The sequence below is a fragment of the Crinia signifera genome, chromosome 12 (genome assembly GCF_055691185.1).
Source record: "Crinia signifera chromosome 12, ASM5569118v1, whole genome shotgun sequence".
NCBI lineage: Eukaryota > Metazoa > Chordata > Amphibia > Anura > Myobatrachidae > Crinia > Crinia signifera.
This window is the reverse complement of record NC_139228.1, coordinates 89,058,486-89,085,974: the sequence shown is the minus strand read 5'-3', so window position 1 is coordinate 89,085,974 and position 27,489 is coordinate 89,058,486. Positions and strand designations below refer to the sequence as shown.

At 44.4% G+C, this 27,489-nt stretch overlaps 1 protein-coding gene and 1 pseudogene across 1 annotated transcript in view; one reads left to right on the top strand and one right to left on the bottom strand.

Annotated features, from left to right (window-relative positions):
- The window catches only part of PLCB2 (phospholipase C beta 2), a 104,810-nt gene that overhangs the window by 10,800 nt on the left and 66,521 nt on the right, over positions 1-27,489 (bottom strand). The window contains exons 16-31 of the mRNA XM_083165932.1: positions 26,634-26,730; positions 26,014-26,098; positions 25,357-25,481; positions 21,794-21,948; positions 20,617-20,781; positions 20,126-20,225; positions 18,281-18,385; positions 16,227-16,309; positions 15,184-15,262; positions 13,128-13,172; positions 11,948-12,149; positions 11,084-11,249; positions 10,454-10,530; positions 8,559-8,654; positions 6,527-6,584; positions 1,743-1,829 (exon numbers count right to left, since the gene is read on the bottom strand). Of these exons, the coding sequence (XP_083022058.1) occupies positions 1,743-1,829; positions 6,527-6,584; positions 8,559-8,654; positions 10,454-10,530; positions 11,084-11,249; positions 11,948-12,149; positions 13,128-13,172; positions 15,184-15,262; positions 16,227-16,309; positions 18,281-18,385; positions 20,126-20,225; positions 20,617-20,781; positions 21,794-21,948; positions 25,357-25,481; positions 26,014-26,098; positions 26,634-26,730 (1,725 nt within the window). The remainder of the gene's footprint in view (positions 1-1,742; positions 1,830-6,526; positions 6,585-8,558; positions 8,655-10,453; positions 10,531-11,083; positions 11,250-11,947; positions 12,150-13,127; positions 13,173-15,183; positions 15,263-16,226; positions 16,310-18,280; positions 18,386-20,125; positions 20,226-20,616; positions 20,782-21,793; positions 21,949-25,356; positions 25,482-26,013; positions 26,099-26,633; positions 26,731-27,489) is intronic.
- On the top strand, positions 22,073-22,194 carry LOC146050933 (U4 spliceosomal RNA; annotated as a pseudogene).

Genomic DNA, 27,489 nt, shown 5'->3' with positions numbered 1-27,489 from the left:
GCCGGGACACTACATCACTGAAAAGTTAGCTCCCTCTCTTGCACTACCGGCACCCGCTCCCCCTCCTGTGTGTAGTAGTAGTCATCTGCAACTGCCGCAGGTAGCACCCCCTCCGCATGCAGTTCTATAGGGGCCACCCCTGAGAGATGTGCAACATATCCGCTAAAAATGCCAGTGTCACTCACATTTGTTATATAGATTCAAATAAAACATGTTGTGTAAAAATGGATGATATTTCCTATATAAGGTAACATTACAGGTCATTATGATGAATAAAAATGTGATTCCCCTGCTCCGGCATGCGCACTTGTGCGCTCGTACTGACTGACGGACTCCCATTACCCTCCCTGCAGGTCTCTTTGCAGGATGACAGCATTTTGTTCTCCCTGCAGTTATAAATATAGCGAGCAAGCGTAAGAAAAGTGGATGTATAGATTACATTGACTACGGCATGTACTGAGTCATCTTCTGATCAGATCTAATAAATACAGGTGTCACTGGCAGATTGCACTCTGATATCGCTATAAATAAACCAACTTCATCATAATAGGATGTGTCACAGCCACGCACATATTGATGGTTCCCTCAGCGCATCAGCAGAGTTACAGAAAATGATTATTATAACTCACAGCAGCGCTGACATAGGAATCCTTGCTGGAAATGTGTATAATCACGCAGGAAAGCAGCATTCAGGGTAACATTAACTGTTTTGCTGCCGGCAGATCATTAGAAAGAAAAGGTCAAGGTACTTGTGTAGTTTCAGGGCGCTACTGCCCATGGATCGCATCGTATGCAAATCGCATCCAATTTGCATACGTTTTGCATATGGTGTGCATGCGATGCGATTTAGCACACCCCTACTGCCTAAAGTGTGGTGAGCACACTCGGTACGTGTTCATACCGCCACTATCCACGTCGGTGTGGAGTTTATTTTATAAAGTGTGGTGAGCGCAGCGAGCCCGAAGCGTGGCGAGCATAGCGCGCCTCGCTAGGGGACGTGTAAAACAAGCCCGATGTGTGGCAAGCGGACATGGATTACCTGACGTGTGTTCCGCATCCCCTCATGGGGCTCGTTGCACTTGCCACACTTCGGGCTCGTTTTCCGCATCCCCTTGCTCACCGCGCTGCGCACACCACACTTTATAAAATCAACTCCACGCCGGCATGGATAGTTGGGGTATGAACAGGTTAGAAGGACGCGTACCACGTGTGCTCGCCACACTTCTGGCTGACGTGGATAGTGGGGGTTTGCTAAATCGCATCGCATGCAAATCGTATGCTATTTACATACAATGCGATCCACGGGCAGTGGCGCCATGAAACTACACAAGTACCAAAGTCATTATTTCCTTGGATACAAAAAAGATTGTTTACATTAATGGGAAGGTTTTCATCACAGTTGTACATTTAGGGGGGTATTCAATATGCAATTCCGACTGCCGGAACGTCCTGACAGTTGGATTCCTGGGACTTTTTCGTCTGATCCGACAATAACTAGTCAGTCGGAATTTAAGTTACGGCTGTAGAGTGTCGGAAAGTCCGTGGATCGATGAAAATGGCCAAAGATTGTCGAAAATCGGTAGCGAATTTGACAATCCGCAGCCGTTTCCAACAAAACAGATCCGACTTTAGATCTAACGCCCTTCAGTGCTGTCGTTACGAGCGAAGTAGTCACCATCAGGGTAAAATGCCAACTGCCATAGCGGGAAAAAAAATATTGTAGCTTTCAAATGAGTTTTTACCTGCTCTCCTTTCTCTCGTATTCTTTGCAACCCTTCAGACTGTTTTTCCTCCAGTTTCTGTTGCTGATTGCTCCACTTATCAGACACCTAAACATAAGTATAATCATATATTTACAAAGTAGTAGACATATTCCTTAGCACTGCAACAATGCAGAGATTACAGATAACAACATGCAAAACGGATGTTCATTTTCCATTGTTCAGCAGGTAATTATCAATTATTACTGTACATATATAAATATATATCGTACAACACTCCCTCCCTATACAGAAGGGCCTCATCTATCCCCTAAGGATAAAAGTAATGGGAAGTTACTTAAAAAGTAAAAATAGGATAAAAGGATAGGGGCTCCGCGATCAGTTGTGTATAAAATGCAAGTAAAAGACTATAAATATGTATAAAAAATGGACAAATAAAAACTTCAAGGAAGAAGTCAGCAGACGAAACGCGTTGGTTGACACTACTAACTTCTTCCTATATACAAGATAAGCCTCTTTTTATCCTTTTTTAGTCCTACTCAACTGTTTCATTTAAAATGTCCCATTAAATGTGTCACCCCACCCCCACCCCCACCCCGACCCAGTATACTTCTGCATGAGCAAAATGGAAATAGGCATGGGTGGGAAAGGGGGCACACATTACATACATACATACATATATTGCCTTGTTCATACATGCATACATACATGTGGCACCCCACTCCAGGAGAGTGCCCCTGTGCCCCGATGGAGCCCTTTAATTGCAGCCAATGCTGCCCGCAAAACCCCTGCCCTGTGATCAGGGCTGTGAGGGGTTAAACAGCCCCAGCTCACCTTCACGTGAAGGGAGCCTGACACCCCCCTGATTGGCTGACCAGAGCGTGTGAGGAAGAGGTCAGAGGTGACCAAAGTAAGGAGTAAGCAGGAGAGCGTGTGTGCAGTGGGATAGGAGAAGCTGTTTCCCCCCGTCAGCAAAGATCCGAAGCTGGCAAGTCCAGACTCCAGGTACGCCATCTTGCACCACACTGTTATGGGGGCACTGTCACACTTGGCGTCTACAAACAGAATTGCAAAAGACCCCTGTGAACGGCGAGATGTGGCGATCGCAGTATGCAGAACCCCAGGAGATGCAAAGAACCGCCATTCCACCATCCCAAGCCACTCAGGACGCTATCGGGTCCGTCGTTGGAGTGGTAATGGAAATGACGAGGATACTCCTGGAAATGCGTCAAGATTGGGCAGAAGATGAACAGATAAAATGGCGCAGACAACAGCGGGATCCCCCATGGAGGTCAGAACGACTACCCACTGACCGAGTCAACATATGCCCACAGACCGTGAGAGGAGGTCCACTGGCAGTGTTTCAGAACACGACAAGAGCATCCGGTGTGATACAGTCAAGGGGTTGACCACGAGCCAGCCCCAGAAGATTTGCAGGTCGTGTCCTGTGGTTCGACGTACCAGGCGGGTATAGCTTCATTCAACGCGCAGATACCAGGCGAAGCATCTATGTGCACTATACTGCCATTCAGCATGCCGACCCCCAAACTACTTCCGGAGCCTGAGCAATGGTGAAGCTGTGGAATTCGAGCTGACGAGCGGAAGGAGAGGCACCAAGGGTGCTAACATGACTGGGCCGAATGGAACACTGGTGCAACGCATCAGACGTGCCTTAGAACACTACCCACCCCTAAAGAGCCTCCACAGTACCATCAGCAAGGCCACCAGCACAACAGAAATGGAGAGCAAGCGTGGAAAGTAAACGGCGAGAGTAACAGGTTTAAAGCCAACCCTCCTCAACCAGAATAGATGCCCCGCCCACCGGAACCTGACGTCATGAGGCGAAGTGAACTGTTGAGAGGAAATGAGAAACGGGTCGTGCAGAGTAAAGCAGTCCACAAGAACTGGCAGGAAGCGACCAGGCCTTAATCTTCACCTGAACCGAAGCGGGAGTACATACCCAGGATGGAGGATGCAGATCACCGGGTGGCGAACCTCAGGCCGACAAGTGTCAGGGGGGCTGAACCAGAGAGAAACCTCTAAATTGTGGTCCACATGGCCGTGACGGAGACCATGGAGCCATCAGAAGCGGAACCAGCTGTGCCACTGCCTGAACCCACGGCCAAGATAGAAGTACCAAAGAGAGATGAGAAGGCCGAGACCTGTTCCATCAATGGGAAGCTTTTAACGAACAACGAATATACGACTATCTCAGGAGAGGAATTCACCTTCAGGACACAGCAGGTGATACTGAGATCTAAGAAGCAAAACCGAGAGGCGAGACGTGGCTAGAGCCGATTGCAAGTCATGAGAGTAGGCGTCATCCATGGACATCGATGAAGCACCTGGACCACAGAGGGATGGGAGTCCCGTGGCGGAGGGAAGGTTGACCCGGAGAGCCCACATTAGAGATCAGGTAATAGGGAGGTAGTAATCCGTATTTGTTGTGGAATGTCTGTATATTCACCTGTTCACTTTTGCACCGTTTAAATGTTTTGTCATGGACATTGAACGTGCCTTGTATGGGACTTAATGCCCCTGGTTGGTTGCCTGGGGACAGGCAAATTTCCAGCGGGAAGGTATGTGGCACCCCACTCCAGGTTACCCCTGGAGTGCCCCAATGGAGCCCTTTAATTGCAGCCAATGTTGCCCGCAAAACCCCTGCCCTGTGATCAGGGCTGTGAGGGGTTAAACAGCCCCAGCTCACCTTCACGTGAAGGGAGCCTGACACCCCCCTGGCTGCCCGGAGTGTGTGAGGAAGAGGTCAGAGGTGACCAAAGTAGAAAGTAAGGAGTAAGCTGGAGAGCGTGTGTGCAGCGGACGGGATAAGCTGTTTCCCCCCATCAGCACACTGAAGAGGCTGTGAAGATCCTAATCCGGCAAGTCCAGAGTCCAGGTACCTCATCTTGCACCACACTGTTACAGGGGCACTGTCACATCCATCCATCCACTGTCTCACTCATTCATACATACATACATACATACATACATACATACATACACATATATAAAGTCCTGAGGATGAAAAATGTTGGGAAACTCCTCCTACCTACCTCAGAATATTATGAGCTAAGTAATTTTATCCTAATAATAGTGTTAGTTTTTATTATCTGTTTTATTACCTAGTCTTTGAGGTGAGTTGCTCTTGATCTTTTTGTCATTTTTTTTTTATCTTTACTCAGAATAAATACCATTTATATTTTTACACATTGGGTCTCAGGTATTGTATTTAAAAGACACCTCAGGTGGCTTGGATCCAAAAAATACCTTTTCTTGACATGTATATAAAATCTATATAACACATGTAACTGTGAAAGTAACTGTGACAGGGAAGGCAGCCCCTCTCAACTCTGGGCCCCATAGCAGCTGTATAAGTGCACTGTGATAGCTACGCTCAGTTGCGCACGCAGGGGGGGTTTCTGAGTATCCAGAAACCCCCCAGGAGTATAAAGGCTGAAAGCTGAGGCTTCCCTATTTCCATGGGTACAAGAATTTTAAAAATCAGCCCTTGGGAACCGGAGATATCTGACTTCAAAGCAGTGGTCCCCATCCAAGCCTGTTAATTGCTCTCCCCAGTCAGATATTTCAGGTTCTGTCTGACTTAGAGTTTTTCTGAGGGTATATTCCAAAAGCTGGGACTCTCCCCCTTTGAGGGACACTAGAAGCTTGTCTCTACTTTGTCCAGAATCAGACATATCAGCCTTCCAGCAGCTGGTTACTGCTCCAGCTCCACACACCTGGTATGTAGTTTTATATTCTCGTTGGCAGATTGCACTGCCACCTGAACTCTGATCCCATAGTCCCCAATACCATTTGGTAGGTGGGATTCTCTAGTTTTTAATTCCATTCAAATCTAAGAAATATATTTCTGGGAACTGGAGATATCTGCAGTCAAGCAAGTTGGACTATTAGATATAAGATATTTTTATTATTATTATTATTATTATTATTATTATTATTTATATACATTTGGTCTATCTATAATACTTTAACTGACCCGGCATATACTGGGTCACCTAAGTGTCCATCTCCGTGCTTTGCTCCGCCCCTCTGGAAACCCCCTTCTGAAAATCCTGCGTTTGCCCCTGACGCCCTTGGGAATGATCATTTTGTTCTGAAAACCCAGGGCTCCATGTTTTATTAAATAATTAACATGAATTATCAATTAGACATGGTAATGTTCGTATTGAATCATTTCAGCATTTACCCTAAACACCCATCTCTAAATAACAAAAATCAAAATTTAAATTAATTCCAATTTAGCATTTTTGATCATTTGTTAACAATTGCACCTTTTTTCCATTTTTTATTAGTAAATGCCACTTTACTGCATAAAACACAATGTGAACATTCCCTGCGTATTGGGTTACTGTAAGCAAAAAATAATCTTGCAAGCTCTTCTATAGACCTGATTTCCAACCTACATCATAGAAAATAATTAAAAAACATATGTTAGACGCATAATTAACACGTTCCACATACTATAAGCCATCCAGGAGTCATAGTGTGCCTCTGATTGGCCAAAGTCCTTACCAGGAATTTTCCAGGTTGGCGCATTTCCTAATGAGGCTGCCTGTGGCATTGACAGGCTGGTGTGAGCTGCAGCAGGCCCTGCTTAGGGGGTATTATACCCAACTGCAAGGACACGGGCCTCTGATTTTTTTTCTATGCAAAAAATATAACAACACTGCGTTTGTATGAATACTTAGACACCACATCACGTGGTTGTACAGCGCTGCAGAATATGTTGACACTATTATATAGACGAGAAATTGTGTACAATGATATTTACTAACAAAGCCTACCATTTGTAGAACCTGTACCACCTCTTGTATATGTGAGTTGTTGATTTCTTTTTTCAACCTGTGAAGAAATAGAAGACACGTGATTGTATAGTGACAAAATAGGGATTAAATGATACAAAAGTGATGCCATACATCTCCACCTAAATCATTACTGCCTGTCTCACCCGGACTGTATGGTGGTTTGGTGGCTTGGCCCTGTTTGGGTAATATACCTCACTGCAGGGCCGCCGACAGAGGGGTGCCAGGGGTACCTCTGGAGGGGCCTGGGCAGCTGCCCACAGTGGCACGGCACACACACCCCCCCCACCCCCTCCCCCCCCGCACCCGCACAATGCATTCCCCACCAGGCGCCGGCGGCCAGGCACGCACAATACACAGTGCAGCCTGCAGAGCGCCGAGCCTAGAATACAGAGGGGCTCGGCGCTCTGCAGGCTGCACTCTGCAGTGAGTGCTCCAAGTCCCGACTCCCGACATGAAGGAGGGAGAAGATGTTTCGCTGCCGCTGCTTGAGCCTGGGAGATGTTGCGCCGCCGCCACCGCTGGTAAGTAATAGTAATTGGGGGGGGGTAGGGGGAGGCGGGGTGCCGGCACGCGAGGGGGGGGGTTCCGTTGGGGGCCCAGACTGAAGGTCAGTCCCAGGGCCCAACATTACTAGTGGCGGCTCTGCCTCACTATGCACTTTTGCGCTATTTATAGGCGCCACTAAAGCCGTGTTTGTGTAAGTGATAAATATCCAAGTGGGATCCGAAGTCAATACATTGAAGCCCAAAGGTGTCTCTCGGTCTCTCTCTGCAGCACTCCCCCATGTAGTTGTTTAGTCTCTCTTTCTCTCTCCTCTGTTGGAGACTACATGGGGGAGTGCTGCAGTCCAGAATAGTCCTGCACACAGTCACCAGAAAATGTCTCTCTATCTTAAGCTGGCCATACACTAGTATGATTTAGACACTTTTGGCCACTTCCGAGGGATTGGGCCGAGAAACCGCGTGAAAAGTGCTCAAATCGAACGTGTTTGACATCCGATACGATGCGCGGTCCCATGCCCATCAGAGTCACAGATTGGACCCGCTGCACATCCAAACTCTGACTCGGGCAGCCTCTCAGCAGCGGGACCACATACGATATATCGTATGTGATCCCGCTGCCCTGGAAGCTCCTGGCGGTTCAAGGGTCATCGCAGGCGACTTTTCCCCTGCAACCACCCATTTTGTGTCATCTCTTCTGTGATTGACCTATTCCACCCATGGTAGTCCTACATAGTGCGCCCAAGATGGCTGCCTCATCGGGTACCTTTCATGGGTGTAATGTATAACCCCTAGAAGTTGTTAATTATATCTATATTTTTTCAGTTTGATGTAATTATAATGCCTTTGTGGAATGTACCATGTTTTCCTGCAAGTAACTGTTGGAAAAAAGCGCTATATAAAAAAAAGTATTATTATTATTGTTTATTATATATTCATAAGTTGTGACCATTATGTGACCCTGTTTTCCAGAGGTATATCCAGTGGGGGGAGTTTACCTACTGTTTGGGCTGCTGGACTGCAGTCGCCACAGATAAAATACACTTCCTCAGCATTACTGAAGCCAGTGGCTTCACTGTGACTGGCAGTGACTTCCTATTGGAAGTCCGACCTGCCAGTCACCCGCTGACAGGCAGTCCCATTAGGAGGCGTTCTCTCTCTCCATGACTGCCAGTCCAGGCTGCAATAGGCAGAGATCTGGCTTCCTGTAGGAAGCCACTCCCTGCCTTACCATGCATCCCTAGGTGGCTTCTATTTGCTGCAGCCTATGCAGCCCATAGAAGACAGGCTTTTGTGCATGCGCAGTACTGCTGCCTTTACGGCGCATGTGCCTTGCTCGACGCCTGTGAATTACTTTGTACAGGTGTCAGGACACTGGACTGCGGCCGGAACCGGCAGTGTGGCCAACGCAGCACCCCCCCCCCCCCCCTCATAATCACAGGAAGGAGCTGCCGCTGAGTAGATCCTATTTTAGGACGAGGGATAGTTTTAATAATTAAGCAGAATCACACCTTTCCTGAGCCGCTTTGTCCATCGTATTCTTGCTCACAGCCTCCAGCCTCTCCACCCTCTTCATCTCCAGCTTCTTCTTCATCTGTTTATTGTCACTGTGGAAAGACACACTCGTCACGGACCCCACACAACCTCCTGTTTTACGTAATCTGCCCCGGTTCCTCGCAGTGACACAAGGCAGTTCTTCTCATTCCTGGGTTTAATGTGTCACATGTAAATATCACTGGGATGTTTTTTCTCTTACGTTTAGGTTTTCCTGTAGAATAGTTTTGTATTTGTAGCCCTGCTTTCCATCCAAAGGTAAAACATATCTGACAGGGAACTTTCATTACACTCTGGTATCTGGCAGCATCTTTTCTAGGAGCTTTCATGTGGAATTTCTTGCAAAAAGCAGATTCTTAAAGGGCCGTTAGAGATAAAACTGCGGCCTTCGTACAACAGAGTTACTGATTCCTTTATATAAATGTAAAAGTTCCGAAATGTATTAGACCAAAATAACCCAGTCTTTTTGGGACTTTGATGGTTTTATATATGTGAATATAAAAAATTATTTCTCAAGGTGCTTTGAAGAAAGATAAACTCTACTTCCGAAATGTACTGGTATAGGAATGGGCTCCGAATTCGTCCCCCATCTCTGATGGTGGGGGGGTGCCCCTATAATAGTTTGACCCACAATATCTTTTGCATGAAATCAGACCTGTGTATTGTCGTATCTAGAGTGGGTGCAGGATGTGCAGAGCACATGGGCCTTTGGGTGCACGCCGCAGACCCATTGCATTATAACTGTCTCTCTGCAGTCCCATGGTAGCGGGTGCTACAGACAGAAATCAGCGGGAAAATGCAGCGGCAGACATTTTTCCGGTGATTTGCACATGTGCAATAGAGAAGTCCCCAGGAATAAAGTGTGGGCGCCATGTTCCCAGAGACCTGCTCATGTGCAGTAGACTATGGCACAGAAATGAGTCTGTCCGCCCAAACCTGATCCTGCAGTCTGATAAGCTGTTGACACAGGGTTGTGGTTGGCAGGTCGACAATAATAAGGTTGTTATTCAATAGGGGACCACTATTGGTCAATAGGTCAAAGGTTGACACACGAAAAAGGTTGACATACCTTAGGTTTGACATTGTCTCAAAATGACAACATGAAAAAAGGTCAATATGAGTTTCTACTTTTTTTCCCATCCAAGTGGACATAGATTTATATTCTAATAGTGCCCGAAGCCTGGCGCCGCGGTACACTTATACAGTGCCCGTGTCGACCTATGTAGACATAGACAACAAAAACATACAAACCTCATGTCAACCTTTTTTCCGTGTCAACTTATTAGGGCAACATGCATTGGGTAGACCACTGAAGGTCGACATGGCTAAGGTCCACAGAGTCAAAAGGTCACAAGCATTCGGTCTACATTGGGAAGGTCGACAGTCAAAAGGTCAACATGTGTTTTTTTGAGCCGACATGTGCCGACAGGTGGTATTTCATGCCCTGCCATCCACTAGGGTGTGGAGGGAGTATATAGTAGTGTGTCGGGTATATAGAGGTGACGCGGTACACTTTGATGGTGTCTATGTCAACATTCAGGACAAAAAAATGTGAACACCTCATGTCGAATTTTTCACTGTCGACCTAGCCACTGTCGACCTAATGCTTGTGTCGCCCTTGGACATGTCAACCTTTTCATGTGTTGGCCATGTCGACATTATGTGGTCGACAGAATCCAATGCCCATACCGTTGACACATCCATCATCTAATTTTCTTATAAAGAAAAAAAAAAGCTGAATCTGGCCCCAAAATACGTTTCCAGGTGTATTATTTATTTCCAGCATATTCACAAGCCAGTGATATATCTGCCCGCATCCAATGCCTCGCGCCATGTTACCATGGCAACCTACCTGTCAGTAGAGTCTTTCAGGACCTTCAGTTCCATTGATTGCCTCTCTTGTGCCAACTCCAGCAGTTTGGTCATTTGCTGAAAGGAGAAATGTATATATGTGTATATATTAATATATATATATATATATATATATATATATATATATATATATATGTAAATCTGCAGTTTAATCTATAGGACAATTTCATATCTAAATTTTGGTTCCCTGGGACTGCATGCTATAGGGGGGGCATGGTCTCGGCAAGGTGGGCGTGGCCTCATGGTACAACCCTGTATTCAGCATTCCTGACACGTGCCCAGCACTCACCTCTCTGCACTGAATACCATGCGCTAGCACACAGCACAGCATCACTCACTGCTGTGCAGAGCAGAGGGTTACCACAGGATCTCCTAACCTCCCCCTACTGCCGGGTGGGGCAGTGTCTGAAAAGCGGGACTGTGCCGCTGCAATCGGATTCAGATGTGATTGGAGGTGCCTCCTGCTTGCATTGGTGATCCGCGGTGTGTCCAATGCTGTGATTCAGCATTGGATCACCCAAGACACCATTGTCCGGCCGTGTGACCCAGGGTCTGTTCTTAGCATGTTAGTACTCATGTACAGGAATATGTATATTTATTCTATGCATACTTCAATGGAATGTTGTTCTCTCTTCTTCCAAACGCTGTCATAATACTCCTCTGTCAGACGTATCAGCTCCTGCTCCAGCTTCTCTTTTAGCTCCACCACCTTTGGATCTGGTTGCCCTGGGACTTCCCCAGCACCCCATACTGCACCATACTCATCCTCCAGACTTCTAGGATAACAGCACAACAGTCATTAACCTTCAGCCGAAGTAAGCTCTATAAATCCTACAGCAATAGCAATCAAAGAGTTAAAGATATATTAACTATATCCGAAAGGAAAAGGGCAACTGAACTGTCAAAGCTATCACGAATGATAAAACAATAATACAAATAACAATGGGAACTTACTCCTGTCCTGCCACTGCCCCATTCCTGCCCCCAAACAGCATCAGGCTGTCAGTGACCAACATCGCAGAATCATACTGTATATGTGCAAGGTACCAAACGCTTTTAAAACCTGAAATACTTCCATTATGGCCTTCAGTGCCCTTAAGGTGCTATACACTTGTGGGATTTGGCCTGTTTTCACCCAATTCCGATGGCTCGAGCCGAGAAGTCGAGTGAAATCGGGCTAAATCGCATCTGTTTAACATCCGAATCGGAGGTCAGACGTGCTGCATATAAGGGGCAATCACTTACAAGACATGGTTTTGCCCTGTAATTGTTTGCCCCTTTAAAGAAAACAGCAGAATCATCCGGCATCCCACGTCAGCATTAAACTCGGACGACATTACATCCCACCCCAGGGAGGTAATGAGACTGAGCTAGACTGGAGTTGGGGCACCTACTGTATATTACATACACCTGTGGACAAGGCTGCAGGAGGAGGGACGTTGTCCCTTTATCATTATGGTCTATGGACACGTACTTCTTTTTCTGGGCCTTGCCATTCTTCTTCTTGTTGGTCTGAGTGTAGAGGTCACTGAAGGCACCGGCGTATTTCTGCAGAATCTCTTCCTTGCGCTTCTGCGCCTTCCGCTCCAATTCTTTCACTTCCTTCTCCTGCTTCTTCTGAAGCTTCAGAAAACTTTTCTGCTTCTGTAACTCGTCCTGGTTTGTGGTTTCTGGTTCTAGAAGGCGATAACAGTTCAACTTTCATTTTTGAATAGATTTGGAATAATTAGGGTCCACTTTATTCCCAATTCCAGTCTTCACAGCCATCACAAGAGAGGGGGTAAAAAATAAATTTGAAGACTAAGGGGGATATTCAATTACCCGCGAGCATCTCCCGTCGGGGAGATGCCCACCGGGCCCTATTCAATGCTGTCTTCCCCGACAGCATTGAGCAGGATATCTCGGCAGAACGAGCCCAACATCACAACCTGTCGGGCTCGTTCTGCCGAGAATGGGCGGGGAGTGGCCGCAACTCGTGGCCACGCCCCCTTCTCGCTCCCCGGCAGGCGGGACATTGAATCCCGCCTGCATGTTCTCGGTCGAGCTGTCCGAGAACGGGACTGGGTCACGGTGGTCGAGCAAGCTGGACTGCCGTGACCCTTACATTGAATACCCCCCTGAAACTCATTATATGCTGCTTTCATGGTTACAGGGACTGTGAGGGCAGTGACACTGAGGGTGAGTTACAGGGACAGTGAGGGCAGTGACACTGAGGGGAGTTACATGGAGGGGTGAGGGCAGTGACACTGAGGGGGAGTTACAGGGACAGTGAGGACATTGACGCTGAGGGGGAGTTACAGGGACTGTGAGGACAGTGACACTGAGGGGGAGTTACAGGGACTGTGAGGACAGTGACACTGAGGGGGAGTTACAGGGACTGTGAGGACAGTGACACTGAGGGGGAGTTACAGGGACTGTGAGGACAGTGACACTGAGGGGGAGCCCCCTTCTTGAACAATGCCCCTGGAGACTGCCAATGGGTAGATAGACCCCTGACTGCAGGACATACATGACTGCAAGCATCTACCCAACGTATCAGAACCGTCCTTGTGATCTCTATAATTGAATCAGTTTATGCACATTTACCAGACACCCGACGCCTGGATTTTATTCCAATTGATAAAATATTGTATATTTTCCTACATGATAGTTACCTGCACTTTCCTTCATAGAGTCTGTCTGGCCACTTGTTACAGTGCCTGAAATATGTATATATACAGAAGTACATTATTCATAACTTCATTTCATTATTATTATTATTATTATTATTATCATCATTTATTTATATGGCGCCCCAATGGATTTGCAGGGCCCAATTACAGAGTACAATGTACTATGATCATGCCTCTGTCTAATAAAGTAGCATAGGTAAATATTAGTAACAGATGGATTCACATTTTTCTGACCAATGACAAGCCACGGGCTGCCTATACCCGGATATATAGGTTCTTCGGTACTACAAACTATTCCCCCAGTACCAATCTATAGGTGTATTATAGGGGTTACAGCAGATAGAATTAATTTCACTTTCAAAACCTCAGTGAATGATTGCATCTCAGCAGGCGTGTAGTGTCAGTAAAACTATTACGCGTGTGCGAGGAGCTCACTGACGTACAACGAGCTCATTTTAATAAGCGATAACGTCTGATCAAGCAAGATAAAAAAAGAACTTCGGCACACGGTGCACTCCCCCTGACTGCTCTCCCAAGTCAGCTTAATGAGATTCAGGATTCTGATTCTATCTTATTTCAAAATTAATGTATTGAAGACTGAAATATCGGACTGGGTCATACCTGCAAACTTAAAACAATTATTTCAGCTTAACTTTGAATTGGTGTAAACTAGCTCTCCTCTCCCTTTAGCAATTTATCTGGTCTTATAAAAAGGGGTGCGGTCATTAGGGTGACAGTGTCTCGGTAGCCAGTCAAAGAGGACCAGTATATTAAAAGTTTGACGTGAAAAAAGTCAACATGGAAAACGTTAGACATGAGTTTTTCGTGAGTTTGTTTTCTTAACCCTTTGAGTGCCAAGGGAATTTGTCAAAATCGGTGTGAAAATTGGCAAGAAAACATTTTTAGTCATCGCAATGACCTGTGATGTTACCTTATATAGGAAATATCATCTTTTTTTTTTACACATTTTTTATTTGAATTTATACAACAAATGTGAGGGAAGCTGGCATTTGTAGCAGATATTTTGCGCATCTCTCTCAGGCCCAGATGTATCAAGCTTCAAAAAGTGATAAACAGCCAGCCAATAAGCTCCTACCTCCTATGTAACAAGCTGGGTTTGAAATATGACATGTAGGAGCTGATTGGCTGGTTGTTTATCACTCTCCACCGTATCACTTTTTGTAGCTTGATACATCTGCCCCACAGAGAGATGGAGAATATTATAGTGCCTGAAGTATGACGACGAGCACAGCGAGCCATACAAGGGGACACGGTACACTTATAGGGTGTCCCTGACAACGTATGTCAACATAGAAACAAATAACATAAAAAAACTCAAGTCAACCTTTTCCCATCTCGACTTTTTGCATGTTGGCCCTTTGACCTTGTCGACCTTTAGACTGTCGACCAATAGCAGTCAACCTTTTGACTTTCGAACTAGACACTGTCAACCCTTATAAAAAGCCAAGGACCCATACCCATATTCTCCAGAGGTCCTCTATGGCATTACTTTGGCGCAAACAAAAAATACAATTTTTTTTTTCTGCACTGTGGTTATATTTTTGGATGTAATGTGATTCATACAATCTGATAAAATCCTAGGCGGCGATAAGCGCAAGGTCACCCTAAAAAAACCTATTCCAAATCCTCTATGGCATTTGGCTTGGGCCTCTTTAAGTTTTACACGTCATGCTGTAACATGTGCACCACCACCACCCCCCCCCCCCCACCACCACCACCACCACCACCACCCCCACCACCAGATACCAGGGTTTGGGTTCAAAGGAAAATGCAGAAGTAGGTGGCTGCTGCTCCTTCTCATGGCTTTCTATATATATGACAAAACTCTTGATTTGCTTATTAGGTATCATGCATCGACAATTCTGCCCATAAAATCCCCCCCATTTCTTTCCCCCTCCTCCACCCTTCACCTCTCCCTTCCTTGGTTGATGATACATTGCTGGCCTGGCTGGGGTCCAGCTGTTTTCATGTCTCGCCTTGCTTTTAATAAATACCAGAATAAGAAGACCTTGGTTACCTGGAGGACCGTTCTGTATCAGAGCGATTGACCTTTTACCAGAGCCACTGCTGCCGTTGCATTGCCGATTGATGAATTTCTGCGTAAACAAATTAGCATTTTTGCATATAAAGAATATTCGAAATAAAACAGGCCCAACAAATTATTTATTACATATACTGTAAACTTGGACTTTTATAGGCAGAATTGTTGTTATTCGGTCTTTCCCTCATACTGCCCCAGCGTTTCCATCACATTAAACTGTTTGGAAGGAACAGAAAAGGGTTTGTAAGGGGTGTGCACTTCACTGGTCCACAGCTATCGGTGATGGAAGAGGTCCCCGGATTCTCTTCCAATGTGAGTAATGTAATACACAATGAGATACCCAAGCGCTGGACAAATTAGGATAAAGGTGGGATTTTTCAATACATGATTGGGTGGTTCTCAGATCCCCGTTTGTGTTTCTCCACCAGTGAAGATACAAAGAAAGAAAATTTGGCAATGCTGTAATACTATTTAATAAATCCAAAAGATCATGAATAAAAAGGTAATTGTATAATCTTTTAGATCTATTAAACAGTATTACACTATTGCCAACTTTTCTTTCTTTGTATATCACACAGAGAAAGAGAGAGGATGTTCTGTATTATACCCCTTTCAGACATACTACCCGGGATTTTAGACCCGGTTCAAACCCGGGTTTTTAAAAATCCCGGGTCCATTGCAGGTGCGCAGGACCCGGGATTTTAGAGTACTAAAATCCTGGGTAGAGCCTTTCAGACATACCCTAGTCCCGGGATTGTGCGCGTGCACGTGAAAAATCCTGGGATTTTGCCGTATGTCTGAAAGGGGTATTAATGATGGCAATCAAGGGCTTGTTAAAGCAGACTTTTGTAGGTACAGAACTGATACAGTACACATCCCACTGACGAATAGACATGAAGCACAGATTCTGTCGTTACCTGAAGAACCTCTCATATAGTTGTTGGAACAATACTTTCTAGACTGCAACTCTACCCTTTAGTATTACTCCTATGTACTATTACTCCCTATTACACCCTTACCTCATCACATTTGTTGTTCATCTTTAGTGACTTCTCACTTGCTTTGAAGGCTTTGATGGGATTGGAGAGGGCATTGGTGAGTTCTGAAAACCAAAGTCGTGACAACATTACAATGGCAGCCTGTGTAGGACAGCGGACGCATATTTATTTATTTACAGATTCTTATATAGCGCAGCACATTCTGTTTCGCTTTACAATTGGACAAAATAAAAGTAACAGGACAAAATAGAGGTAGTAGGGCTCCCAAGCTTACAATCTATATTGATAATAGGAGGGATACATAAGGATAGGATTCCATAGCATGGCAGTCCCACCAGGTTTCAGGACAGTCCTGGTGGGATGCAGAAACCATCTCATATAGAGGTAGGAGGGCCCTGCTCACAAGCTTACAATCTATAGGGATAATAGGAGGGATACATAAGGATAGGATTCCATAGCATGGCAGTCCCACCAGATTACAGGACAGTCCTGATGGGATGCAGAAACCATCTCATATAGAGGTAGGAGGGCCCTGCTCACAAGCTTACAGTCTATAGGGATAATAGGAGGGATACATAAGGATAGGATTCCATAGCATGGCAGTCCCACCAGATTACAGGACAGTCCTGATGGGATGCAGAAACCATCTCATATAGAGGTAGGAGGGCCCTGCTCACAAGCTTACAGTCTATAGGGATAATAGGAGGGATACATAAGGATAGGATTTCATAGCATGGCAGTCCCACCAGATTACAGGACAGTCCTGATGGGATGCAGAAACCATCTCATATAGAGGTAGGAGGGCCCTGCTCACAAGCTTACAATCTATAGGGATAATAGGAGGGATACATAAGGATAGGATTCCATAGCATGGCAGTCCCACCAGATTACAGGACAGTCCTGATGGGATGCAGAAACCATCTCATATAGAGGTAGGAGGGCCCTGCTCACAATCTTACAGTCTATAGGGATAATAGGAGGGATACATAAGGATAGGATTCCATTGCATGGCAGTCCCACCAGATTACAGCACAGTCCTGATGGGATGCAGAATCCATCTCATATAGAGGTAGGAGGGCCCTGCTCACAAGCTTACAATCTATAGGGATAATAGGAGGGATACATAAGGATAGGATTCCATAGCATGGCAGATCCACCAGATTGCAAGACAGTCCTGATGGGATGCAGAAACCATCTCATATAGAGGTAGGAGGGCCCTGCTCGCAAGCTTACAGTCTATAGGGATACATTAGGATAGGATTCCATAGCATGGCAGTCCCACCAGATTACAGGACAGTCCTGATGGGATGCGGAAACCATCTCATATAGAGGTAGGAGGGCCCTGCTCACAGGCTTACAGTCTATAGGGATAATAGGAGGGATACATAAGGATAGGATTCCATAGCATGGCAGTCCCACCAGATTACAGCACAGTCCTGATGGGATGCAGAAACCATCTCATATAGAGGTAGGAGGGCCCTGCTCACAGGCTTACAGTCTATAGGGATAATAGGAGGGATACATAAGGATAGGATTCCATAGCATGGCCGTCCCACCAGATTACAGGACAGTCCTGATGGGATGCAATTAGATATGAATGCTGCTGGAGTTCCGGAATATTATAAGCTTGCCAGAAGGGTATTCCATAGGGTGGACACTGCCCGATTAAAGTCCTGCAATTGTGAATTGTGACCTCACAGGACGTCAGCGCCCGTCCCCTCTTAAATAAAAGGAAATAAAAGGATTCTGGCAATCCCCCCCCCCCCCCCCCCCGCCGCGGTAACCCGGCAGGGAATGCTTAGAGCATCCCAAAATGCGGTAAAAACCCAGATAACGGGATTTTTACAGCATTTTTAGTTTTGAGAATCTCCCCCTTGCTAAGAAGTGAACTTACTGAATCACCCCCTTACTTCCAAGTGGAGTTGTCACGCTGAATATATAGATAAGTCTAAGCTGTGATTCTGCAATAGGCCCCGAGGCGATGACTTATTTGGGACATTGGGGTACAGGGGACGTTAGCGTTCTACTAAGACAGACGGTGTTTGCAGAGATTGATTGTGAAGCGTTAGTTATACCTGCCCAGGTGTCTGGCACATAGTCTTTCCCCTCCACATACACAAACAAAGAGGGCATGGTGAGCGGCATGTTACTCTCACTCCGAAGGCACATGTGGTGGAAACCTGGTAACAAATACAAATTCACATTCTGTTAGTAAAGCAATGGAGTCCACATGTTCTACAGCGTCGCCTCTGACGGAAGGTACAGGTTCCTTTTCTGTCACCCATCCACCTGTATGTACAATGGGCTTAGGAAAACAGGGGTAGATGTATGAAGAGGTGATAAGGGAGGAGAAGTGGCCCATGGAGACCAATCAGCACTGAGGTAACATCTGTAATTTGCATAATATAAAATTATACAGAGCAGCTGATTGGCTGCCATGAGCCACTCCTCCTCGGGCTCACTTCTCCTCCCTCATCACTGCGTCATACATCGGCCCCTTGGGAGCAGCATTTGTTGATGTACAGTATAAGGATGCGCTATCAGGCAATTCAGAACGTTCCATTCCGCATTAGAGTTTGGTAAATATTTGTGCGCAGTGGTAGATTTCCTACTAGGTGTGTGAGGAACATGCCTAGGGGTAACATCATGCTCATTTGCATTGCTGGGACAGTGGCCAAATGAGGCCGGGCGATTTTATAATTGTTTTGTAATTACAACTTTTTTTGTGACTGGTAAGGGAGGAGGGGGAATGCGGTGAACATGGGGTGTAGCCTCGTGGGAGTGCCATGATAATAGGCCACACCCCTTGGCCATGAGGCCATGCCCTCCAAACTTGTCCCACTTGCACGAACAGGAAGTTGTGCGGTATGATGGGAGTGATGTAAATTGTGCATGGCATTGGAACCGCCCCTGTCAACAGTAGAGATGGAGGAAGTGCAGTGGGTGTGGTGATGCAATTCACTGCCACTCTGCTGCGCAATACTCAATAACACAGGGCAGGACGGGGACATGTTAATGACATTTTATAGAAAACTGTACAGTATAACGTGCTGCACATTCTGGGAGAGAACGCTTCTAGTGCGCATATATATCAGACAGGAGGAATAGAGGGGAGCAAGAGTAAGATGAGTGCAGGAGGGACTTGTAGCTCTCCCCCTGGTGGAACCTGGGTGTATAGCACTGTGCTGTGTGTTCTGACAGAGGCTACAGATAGGCTGCAACAATACAGTACTCAGAAAACCTTATATCCAGATGCAAAACAACTTCACAAAATATATGAACATATTCATGAGCACAAAATAATACAGGAAGCTGTAAAAAAAATAATAGTTTGGTAAATAAACTAATTTGCATTCTGAGTTCCCTATTGAACTGAGGCTCGGTACATTATCAGAATTGGATTGCGCCTTATTCAGCTTAAATAGCTGAAATGCAAAAATCACAATTAGGCTATTTTCACACTTCCTGTGATTTTGTCACTTCTGCGCATGGACATCGACAGCAGCGGGCATGCACATAGGCAGCAGTGGGCATGCACACAGGCAGCAGCGGGCATGCACAATGATCACAAAGGGATCACATCCTGGAAATATACAGTACGATCGCATTTTGTGGTGTTGGGATAACACAGATGTGTCTGGACCGTTTTTGGGGTGATTCACAGGGACTCCGTTAGGTCACAAGCAGCCGATGCAAGATGGAAAACGATGGCCCTGCACCTTTGTTCCCAGCCAGGCTGCGCAAGCAGGGAGCTTCCCTAGAAATGCGATTGCGTGTCTACAATTCGATTGTAATTACATTGCGATCGCATCGCAGGGGGAACTTTGCATGCAGCCTCCAGTATGCAAGAGATACCAGTTGCAGGCCCATTGAACATCAGTGGATATTGGCACGAGAGTAAAACAAGACATTTGCTGCACCTGATCTGATGGCATCGATAGGAATGATCCGATGACCAATAAATTTCCCTCCTTCCTCAAACGCTGCAACTCTTAGAGAAGCCATCTCTGGCATCAGAATCTGGGAAGAAAATAATACGGTCATTTACTGTAGAAAGACACTTTTTTTGGTGAAATAAAAACCTCTATCCATACAACGGGCCTAATTCAGACCTGATCACAGGGCAAATTTGTGTTCAAAATGGGAAAAAACATGCTGCACTGCTGGTGGGGCAGATGTAACATGCAGAGAGAGTTAAATTTGGGTGGGATGTGTTCTATCTGACATCTAAATTGCAGTGTAACAATAAAGCAGCCAGTATTTACCCTGCACAGAAACAAAATAACTCACCCAAATCTAACTCTCTCTGCACATGCAGACCGCACATATGTAAAAGCCCACCCCCAGACTCCCATTGGCTAGTTAAACCTATAGTGTACTACACCATCATTCACAAATGCAGAATATTTACCTTTTCGAACACAAACGGCTCTTCCTTCCATACAGGATTAATGGAGTTAGCAGTTGAAGTCAGTTTGGTTTTATATTTACGCTTGGGGTCTCCCGGCAGCCCAAATAGCTCCACTTCTACATAGGTCTTCACACTCTTGTCACTTAGGAACTGCCCGGAGAGGATCTGTCAGGAAGGAACGTCTTGTCATTTATATTACAACATAATGGGCTGCAATAATGATTGAAATAATGATTGCCAGAAGTCGTGCCAAGTGTAGGTGACGAGTGAAGGGTAGCTGGGAGCTCAACAGGTCACCTCCACTCGTCACCTCCGGTTGGCACGACTTCTACCATCAATCATCACGAAGGCTACCATCAATGGGCAATTGAAAAGCATCCTCCTGAATTCCAATACATCCAAAGACACCACCAACAATTTCGGGAAATCCCACAAGGTCCTGGTATTCCTCCAGTGGCGACCTACCACCAATGCACACCCGCATCACAGGACAATTGGACCTATTTGGAAACCCGTTTCAAACTCCTGTGGTGAGATGATACCAATATACAGCCCCTATAAGAGGACTCCCCAAGCCAGCTAAGCCATTAATAAAAAGAGTGAGGGTACTTTTTAAATCCCTTTCTTATGTCAAATTGCTTATGATATATTTGTCATTTTAATTTTTTATATACATAATAAATGTGTTATATTTTGCCGATCTAATCCATTGTAATTAGTGTTTACATACTTCTTTGTTTGTTTTTTCTTGTTATACCCAAACAAACCCTGTTTAACTGGATTAACCTTATAATTATATATAACAACCAATGTTCACCTGTTCTTGTTCTGTACTGAGCACGTGCAGGGAGATAGTGATAATTACAGTGTATAATCATTGCCATTTCTTTCACCTGGTATTTGTCTTCTATGTCGTCTGAGGTGGGATTTCCCCTCCTAGTTTGTTTTTAACTGTGATATCCTCATAGTAGGGATAGAGATTGCATTGCGATGTTTCATAATCATCAATGATTTTGTTTCGATGGTAGTACTTTTTTACCAGTCGATGGAGTCTTTCTGATGTTTGCCACCATCGAATGGTAAACATTTTATGGTGATTCAATGGTTCCCCCCCCCCCCCCCCCTTGCTAAAATGAATGGCCCACAGTATTGTGGTATCTGCTGGTTTCATACTCACAGTAATTGAAACACTGTTGGCCACAACCACATCAATCCGGTCAACTGTGAATGGGTCAAACTGTTTGTCTGCCCTGCGCATGAATTCATGTTTTAGTATGTATCCGCTGCTGCCGTTAAACTCAAAGACCGCCATGTTTTGCTGCATGGCTAAATCTGGGGAAAGAAGAATTGTTGCAGTCAGTAAGGAATAACTGGTGTAGAAACAGACAGGCATAACGTATGGGTAAGATAGCCGGGTGTTGTAGGTTGGAGCTGACAGATAGCAGGGGGTGAAGGAAGCGAGCAGTGGCAGTATCATAGCCAATGAGGTTTATCCAAGGCGTGATTATTGCTTATTGAAAGAATAAAATGATCCTACTCATTTTAAAATGCACATATTGTATTCCCTTTAACATAGGGGATCATTCACACCTGATCGTTGCTCTTCGAAATTGCAGAGCCCTGTGATCACATTGTTGCCGCCCGCCAGAGTAAAATCCCACCCATTTGCAACTCATCAACGGATCATTAACGAGGGCTATGCTAGCATTCCCTCCTCCCCACCCCCCTTTCTGGGCCCTTAATATGAATGTATGCCCCTGCTCTGGGGACAATCCCATGTTATACCATGTAATACAAGATGAAAGTAGTTCTGTATTGTATTATCCTTTGTATTTCTCATATTTTGTGGTGCTACATTTCCTTTTGCATTAATTGCTTAGTTTATGTTTTTTGTTGTTTATATACTGTTTCATGAGAAAAATGTTTCGTTGTCAGAAAGTTGCACTGACGTTTGTGGCTGTGACCGTGGGACAGACTGCGATAAGCCAATGAGGCAGCTGTTTTTTGGAGGCCAAGTTTGGAGAATAATAAAACAACAATTTGAAAAAAAATGCTTCATTTCTGCTGCTAAATGAATCGTGTTGTTGCTTTGTATTGTAGAAATGAAATATATTTGTGTTCTCTGGCCACTTTGCCAAATGGGAGAAATCAGGAGCAGTATGTTTTCTGTCTGTATAGAGTTGCAGTGGCGCATACTGTAATTGCGGCGCATCTTCTGTCACAGACGCTGACTGCACTGCAGCCGCAGTATCCAGAGGGCAGCCGTTACACGAGGCTACAGTCAGTGGAGTGAGGCTGTGCGATGCTGATCGGTTCATGTAAAAGGTTATAATGATAAAAACGGTATACTACTTTAACCCTTTAAGTGCCAGCGTGGCTGTGAGAGATCCTCAAATATCCGCTAAAAATGGCCAGCGCTGCTCACAACGACTGCTCTTCTTTTGGGTGCAATATATATAACTAAACTTCAATGAATTGACTCGGCTGTATTTGTAATTATTTATTAACAATCGCTGTGAGCGGCGCCGGCATTTTTTGTAGATATTTTGAGGCTCTCTCACCGCAAAGTTGACTCTCAAAGGGTTAAGAGAATACATACAGTACATAAATACATAGTTACATACATACATACTTACTTACATACATATAAAGCAGTAAACATGTATGCTTAATGATATTAATAATAGTTTCACTTATAAATACAATATATAATATGAGCCACAAACTAGATAAAAAGACAATCTTCTATAAACAAACACTAGTAATGCCAGAAAAAAGACCAAATAAAAGTTTAAAGGCCAAATGTAAAAGAGTCTGAGTTTGGGGGCAGTGCGGGATGTCCGCTGAACTCAAACATTTTTTAAATGGGGAAATGGTTTACAAGGCGTGGTTTTGCCTTGTAAATGATTACCCCTTTAAAAAAAAAAATCCGGACTCTAAACTACCACCTAACTCAGACTATGGGGGGTATTCAATCACCCGCAGCCTTCTCCCAATGGGGGAGATGGCTGCGGGACCCTATTCAATGCTGTCTTCCCTAAAAGCATTGAACAGGGTATCCCGGCAGAATGAGCCCGACATCACAAGCAGTCGGGCTCGTTCTGCCTAGAACGAGAACAGAAGTGACACGCTCCCAGCTGCAGCTCGCGGCCACGCCCCCTTCTCGTCCCACTACTGGCGTGACATTGAATCCCGCCTGCTTATTCTCGGTTAGGCAGTCTGAGAACGGGACAGGGTCACGGCTGTCGGGCCAGCTCGACAGCTGTGACCCCGGATTGAATACCCCCAACAGAGGGAAATTTCTTAAGCAAAATACGGTAGGAATTGGCATATTTGCATTCAGTCGTATTCATATTCAGGCATGTATTCGTATTTTTGTAATTTACTTATGTGAAATAACATTCATATTTGTACAAAAATACAAAATAATACGCCATCGAAAATTACTCCAATGTCATTTTGAAATTTACTATCAAGTCGTATTTCAAAATACGAACATATTCCAAATATTTTCTAGTACAAGTTGTAAAATAATACTTCAAAAAGATACACCTTCATTTGCTGGTGTATTTCACAAACTCAGACATGTGTATACTAGGCGCATTCTAGTACAAGTTGTGAAAAACCTCCCAAAAAATAAGACTCCATACAACATAGAAAAATACGAATCTCAAAAATATGACACCTTTGTCAATTATGCTCCGGAATATGAATGTGTAAATGAAATACTCCACCGAGTCGTATTCAGTCATATACAAAACAAGAATATGACCGAGACATACTCGTATTCTTAGTAAATTTTGCCCTATTATATTTGGCCCCAATGTTACTCTGAATCCAGAGTAACTCTCAATGCTAATAATAATAAAAATAATAATAGTTATAATAATAATAATAGTAGTAATAATAATAGTAATAATAATAATAATAGTTATAATAATTGTAATAATAATAGTAATAATAATAATAATAATAATATTAATAATAATAATAATACTAATAATAATAATAGTAATAATAATAATAGTAATAATAATAGTAATAATAATAATAATAGTAGTAGTAATAATAATAATAATAGTAATAATAATAATAGTAGTAGTAGTAATAATAATAATAATAGTAGTAGTAGTAGTAATAATAATAATAATAATAGTAATAATAATAATAGTAATAATAATAATAATAATAGTAGTAGTAATAATAATAATAATAGTAATAATAATAATAGTAGTAGTAGTAGTAATAATAATAATAATAGTAGTAGTAGTAGTAGTAGTAATAATAATAATAATAATAGTAATAATAATAATAGTAATAATAAAAATAGTAATAATAAAAATAATAATAATAGTAATAATAATAGTAATAATAATAATAACACGGTACATGTGTAGTTTCACGGCGCCAGCATGGCGCCGTGCGTCTGAGCCCCCTTGCGGGGCTTGTTTCGCTCGCCCACGCTGCGGGCTCGGTGGCTCTCTACGCTATCTAAAATCGACTCCATGCCAACATGGATAGTGGAGGTATGAACTATCCACGTTGGCATGGAGTTAAGTTACTTTATTTTAGATAGTTTGGCGAGCGTAGAACCCGGAAGTAGCACGCGCCATGCTGGCGCCGTGAAACTACACAAGAACCAATAATAGTGATAATAATAATAGTAATAATAGTGATAACAATAATAGTAATAATAATAGTAATAATAGTAATAATAGTAATAATAATAGTAAAGCTAACCCATAGTTTGGAAGTTGAGCGCCACCATCTGACACCCTGCGTTCCAGAACATTTGAGGCATATAGTTTGAGGAGTCCATCCTGGTGCCCTTAGGGTAAATCCGACTCATCTGTCTCTTATTGTATCTGGGGGAATTGTATAGGAATAATCCCTGTTTTCTTTCAAAATAAATGATTATTACTAATACATCTACAATTACTACATCTCTGTGTGTGTAGGGGCGTAGCGATAGCAATGTGCTGGCGATTAATATCCAACGTGCTGGTAATTAATCAGTCAGGGCCAGTGTTCTCAGCAGAGAACACAGGCCCTGACGGATCACTCAGCACACAGAACTGACACATTGCTGTGTGCTGAGCGATCATGCTGAGCGATCTAGCATCTCTCAGAACGCTCCGCAGGTTGCCCCGTGTGTAGGGCTCATTAGGGGTAAATTTACTAAGATGGGAATTCTATTGAAGATGGGATGTTTCCCATAGCAACCAATCAGATTGTACAGTATATATTATGTTAATAAAGAAGCAGTAGAATTGGTTGCTATGAGCAACATCCCACCTTCAGTAGAACTAACATCTTAGTAAATACACCCCTATGTCTATTGTTAATGGAATTGTGCCCCTGGATAAAAGGATTTTTTCAAAGTCACATAAAGGATACTCAACGAACTGTACGGGGAACTTGGTCAGTAGGTCGTAGGCTTTCGTCTCCACGAACGAAGAAATGACGTAACTTTGGTTCTTTTCTAGACAAAGAAATCAACCTGTGATACATTGTAACACACAGCTTAGTAAATCTCACATCCGGAACTTGGTGCCCTGGACCAGAAAGTGCACTCTTGCTTTGCTACCAACTCTGAATCAGTTGTGGAATTTGTAGGTTTGTAGTATTTGTACTTGTACACAACACAATCAGGCTACAGCGTTCCTACTTCCAATGTACATATTCATATATAATAACAGCCTCGTAATAAATAACTTACAGTAACAATGAAAACATACTGACATGATAACAAACACATGGGGAAAAGGATTGGCCCAATAATGCAGCTTACACTACAGAAAGACAGAAAAAAGGATATTAATCATGAAACACGGGTAATAAAATAACAGATATCACAAGAAGTAGAACGTAGACATTACAGAGACATAACGTCATCGCCCAGTGTGCTAGGGGTATAGGAAATGATGAGTAGGGCGTTTTGTCATGATCAGAGTCAGACTGTAATGACATATTACATCTACTACTACATCTGCTAAGATTCAAAGTAAGTTTCTTACGTGTTGACACTTCAAATGAGTCGAATTTAATTGGCTGGATGTAGTTGACCAAACTTGACATCTCCTCATAAGCGGTGGCTTCCAGACCAGCAGTGCCCTATGTAAGTGACAAGAAGAAAATTAATAGTTCTTACTCTTTCCTTGCATATAAATCTATCCAATGTTCTTAAGGTGCACAGGGCCATCTTTCCCATTGGGCATGATGGGCACTTGCCCAGGGGACCTAGGGGCCCAACGCAATGGGAAAGGCGGCAGCAGGGGTTAAAGTGGGCCGGAACGCACAGTGAGCAGCTGCTGCAAGCTGGTGGCCAGTCACCCCCTGTGCAGTGGCAGCGATGATGGGAGCTCCCGGACTGGCAGCCAATCAGCAGAGGCTGCTCCTGATTGGATGCCAGGCCACAGGTAAAGGCGCTACATTTGAAATGCTGTCACCGCGTTGTGACAGTGAGATGCACTGACTCCCCACCCCGGCTAACATGAGCTGCCATTTACGAGGACGTGGTGCGGTCCCGGCAGGTCCCGGCGGCCTGCTTCTTGCCAGTGCACCCCACCCCAGTATAGAACTCCAGGGTGGTGGTCCTGTCCAGCCCGCACTGGCCTTGCTCAGGCTGCAGCTCGGATAGCGCAAGGAAGAAGCTGCCGAGTACAGCAAGATAAGGTAGGCAGTAACAGCACCCAGCATGTGCTCCAGGCAAACTAATTCACTGGGAGGGGGGGGACCAGTGAATTGGTTCGCCCAGGGGCCCTCACTAATGTTAAGACGGCCCTAAACATACACATTGGGAGTTTTTTTGCCTGTGCCAGTGATTTTCTCGGGGGTGGATGGCATTCCATAGCAGGACGCTATGGAAAGTCG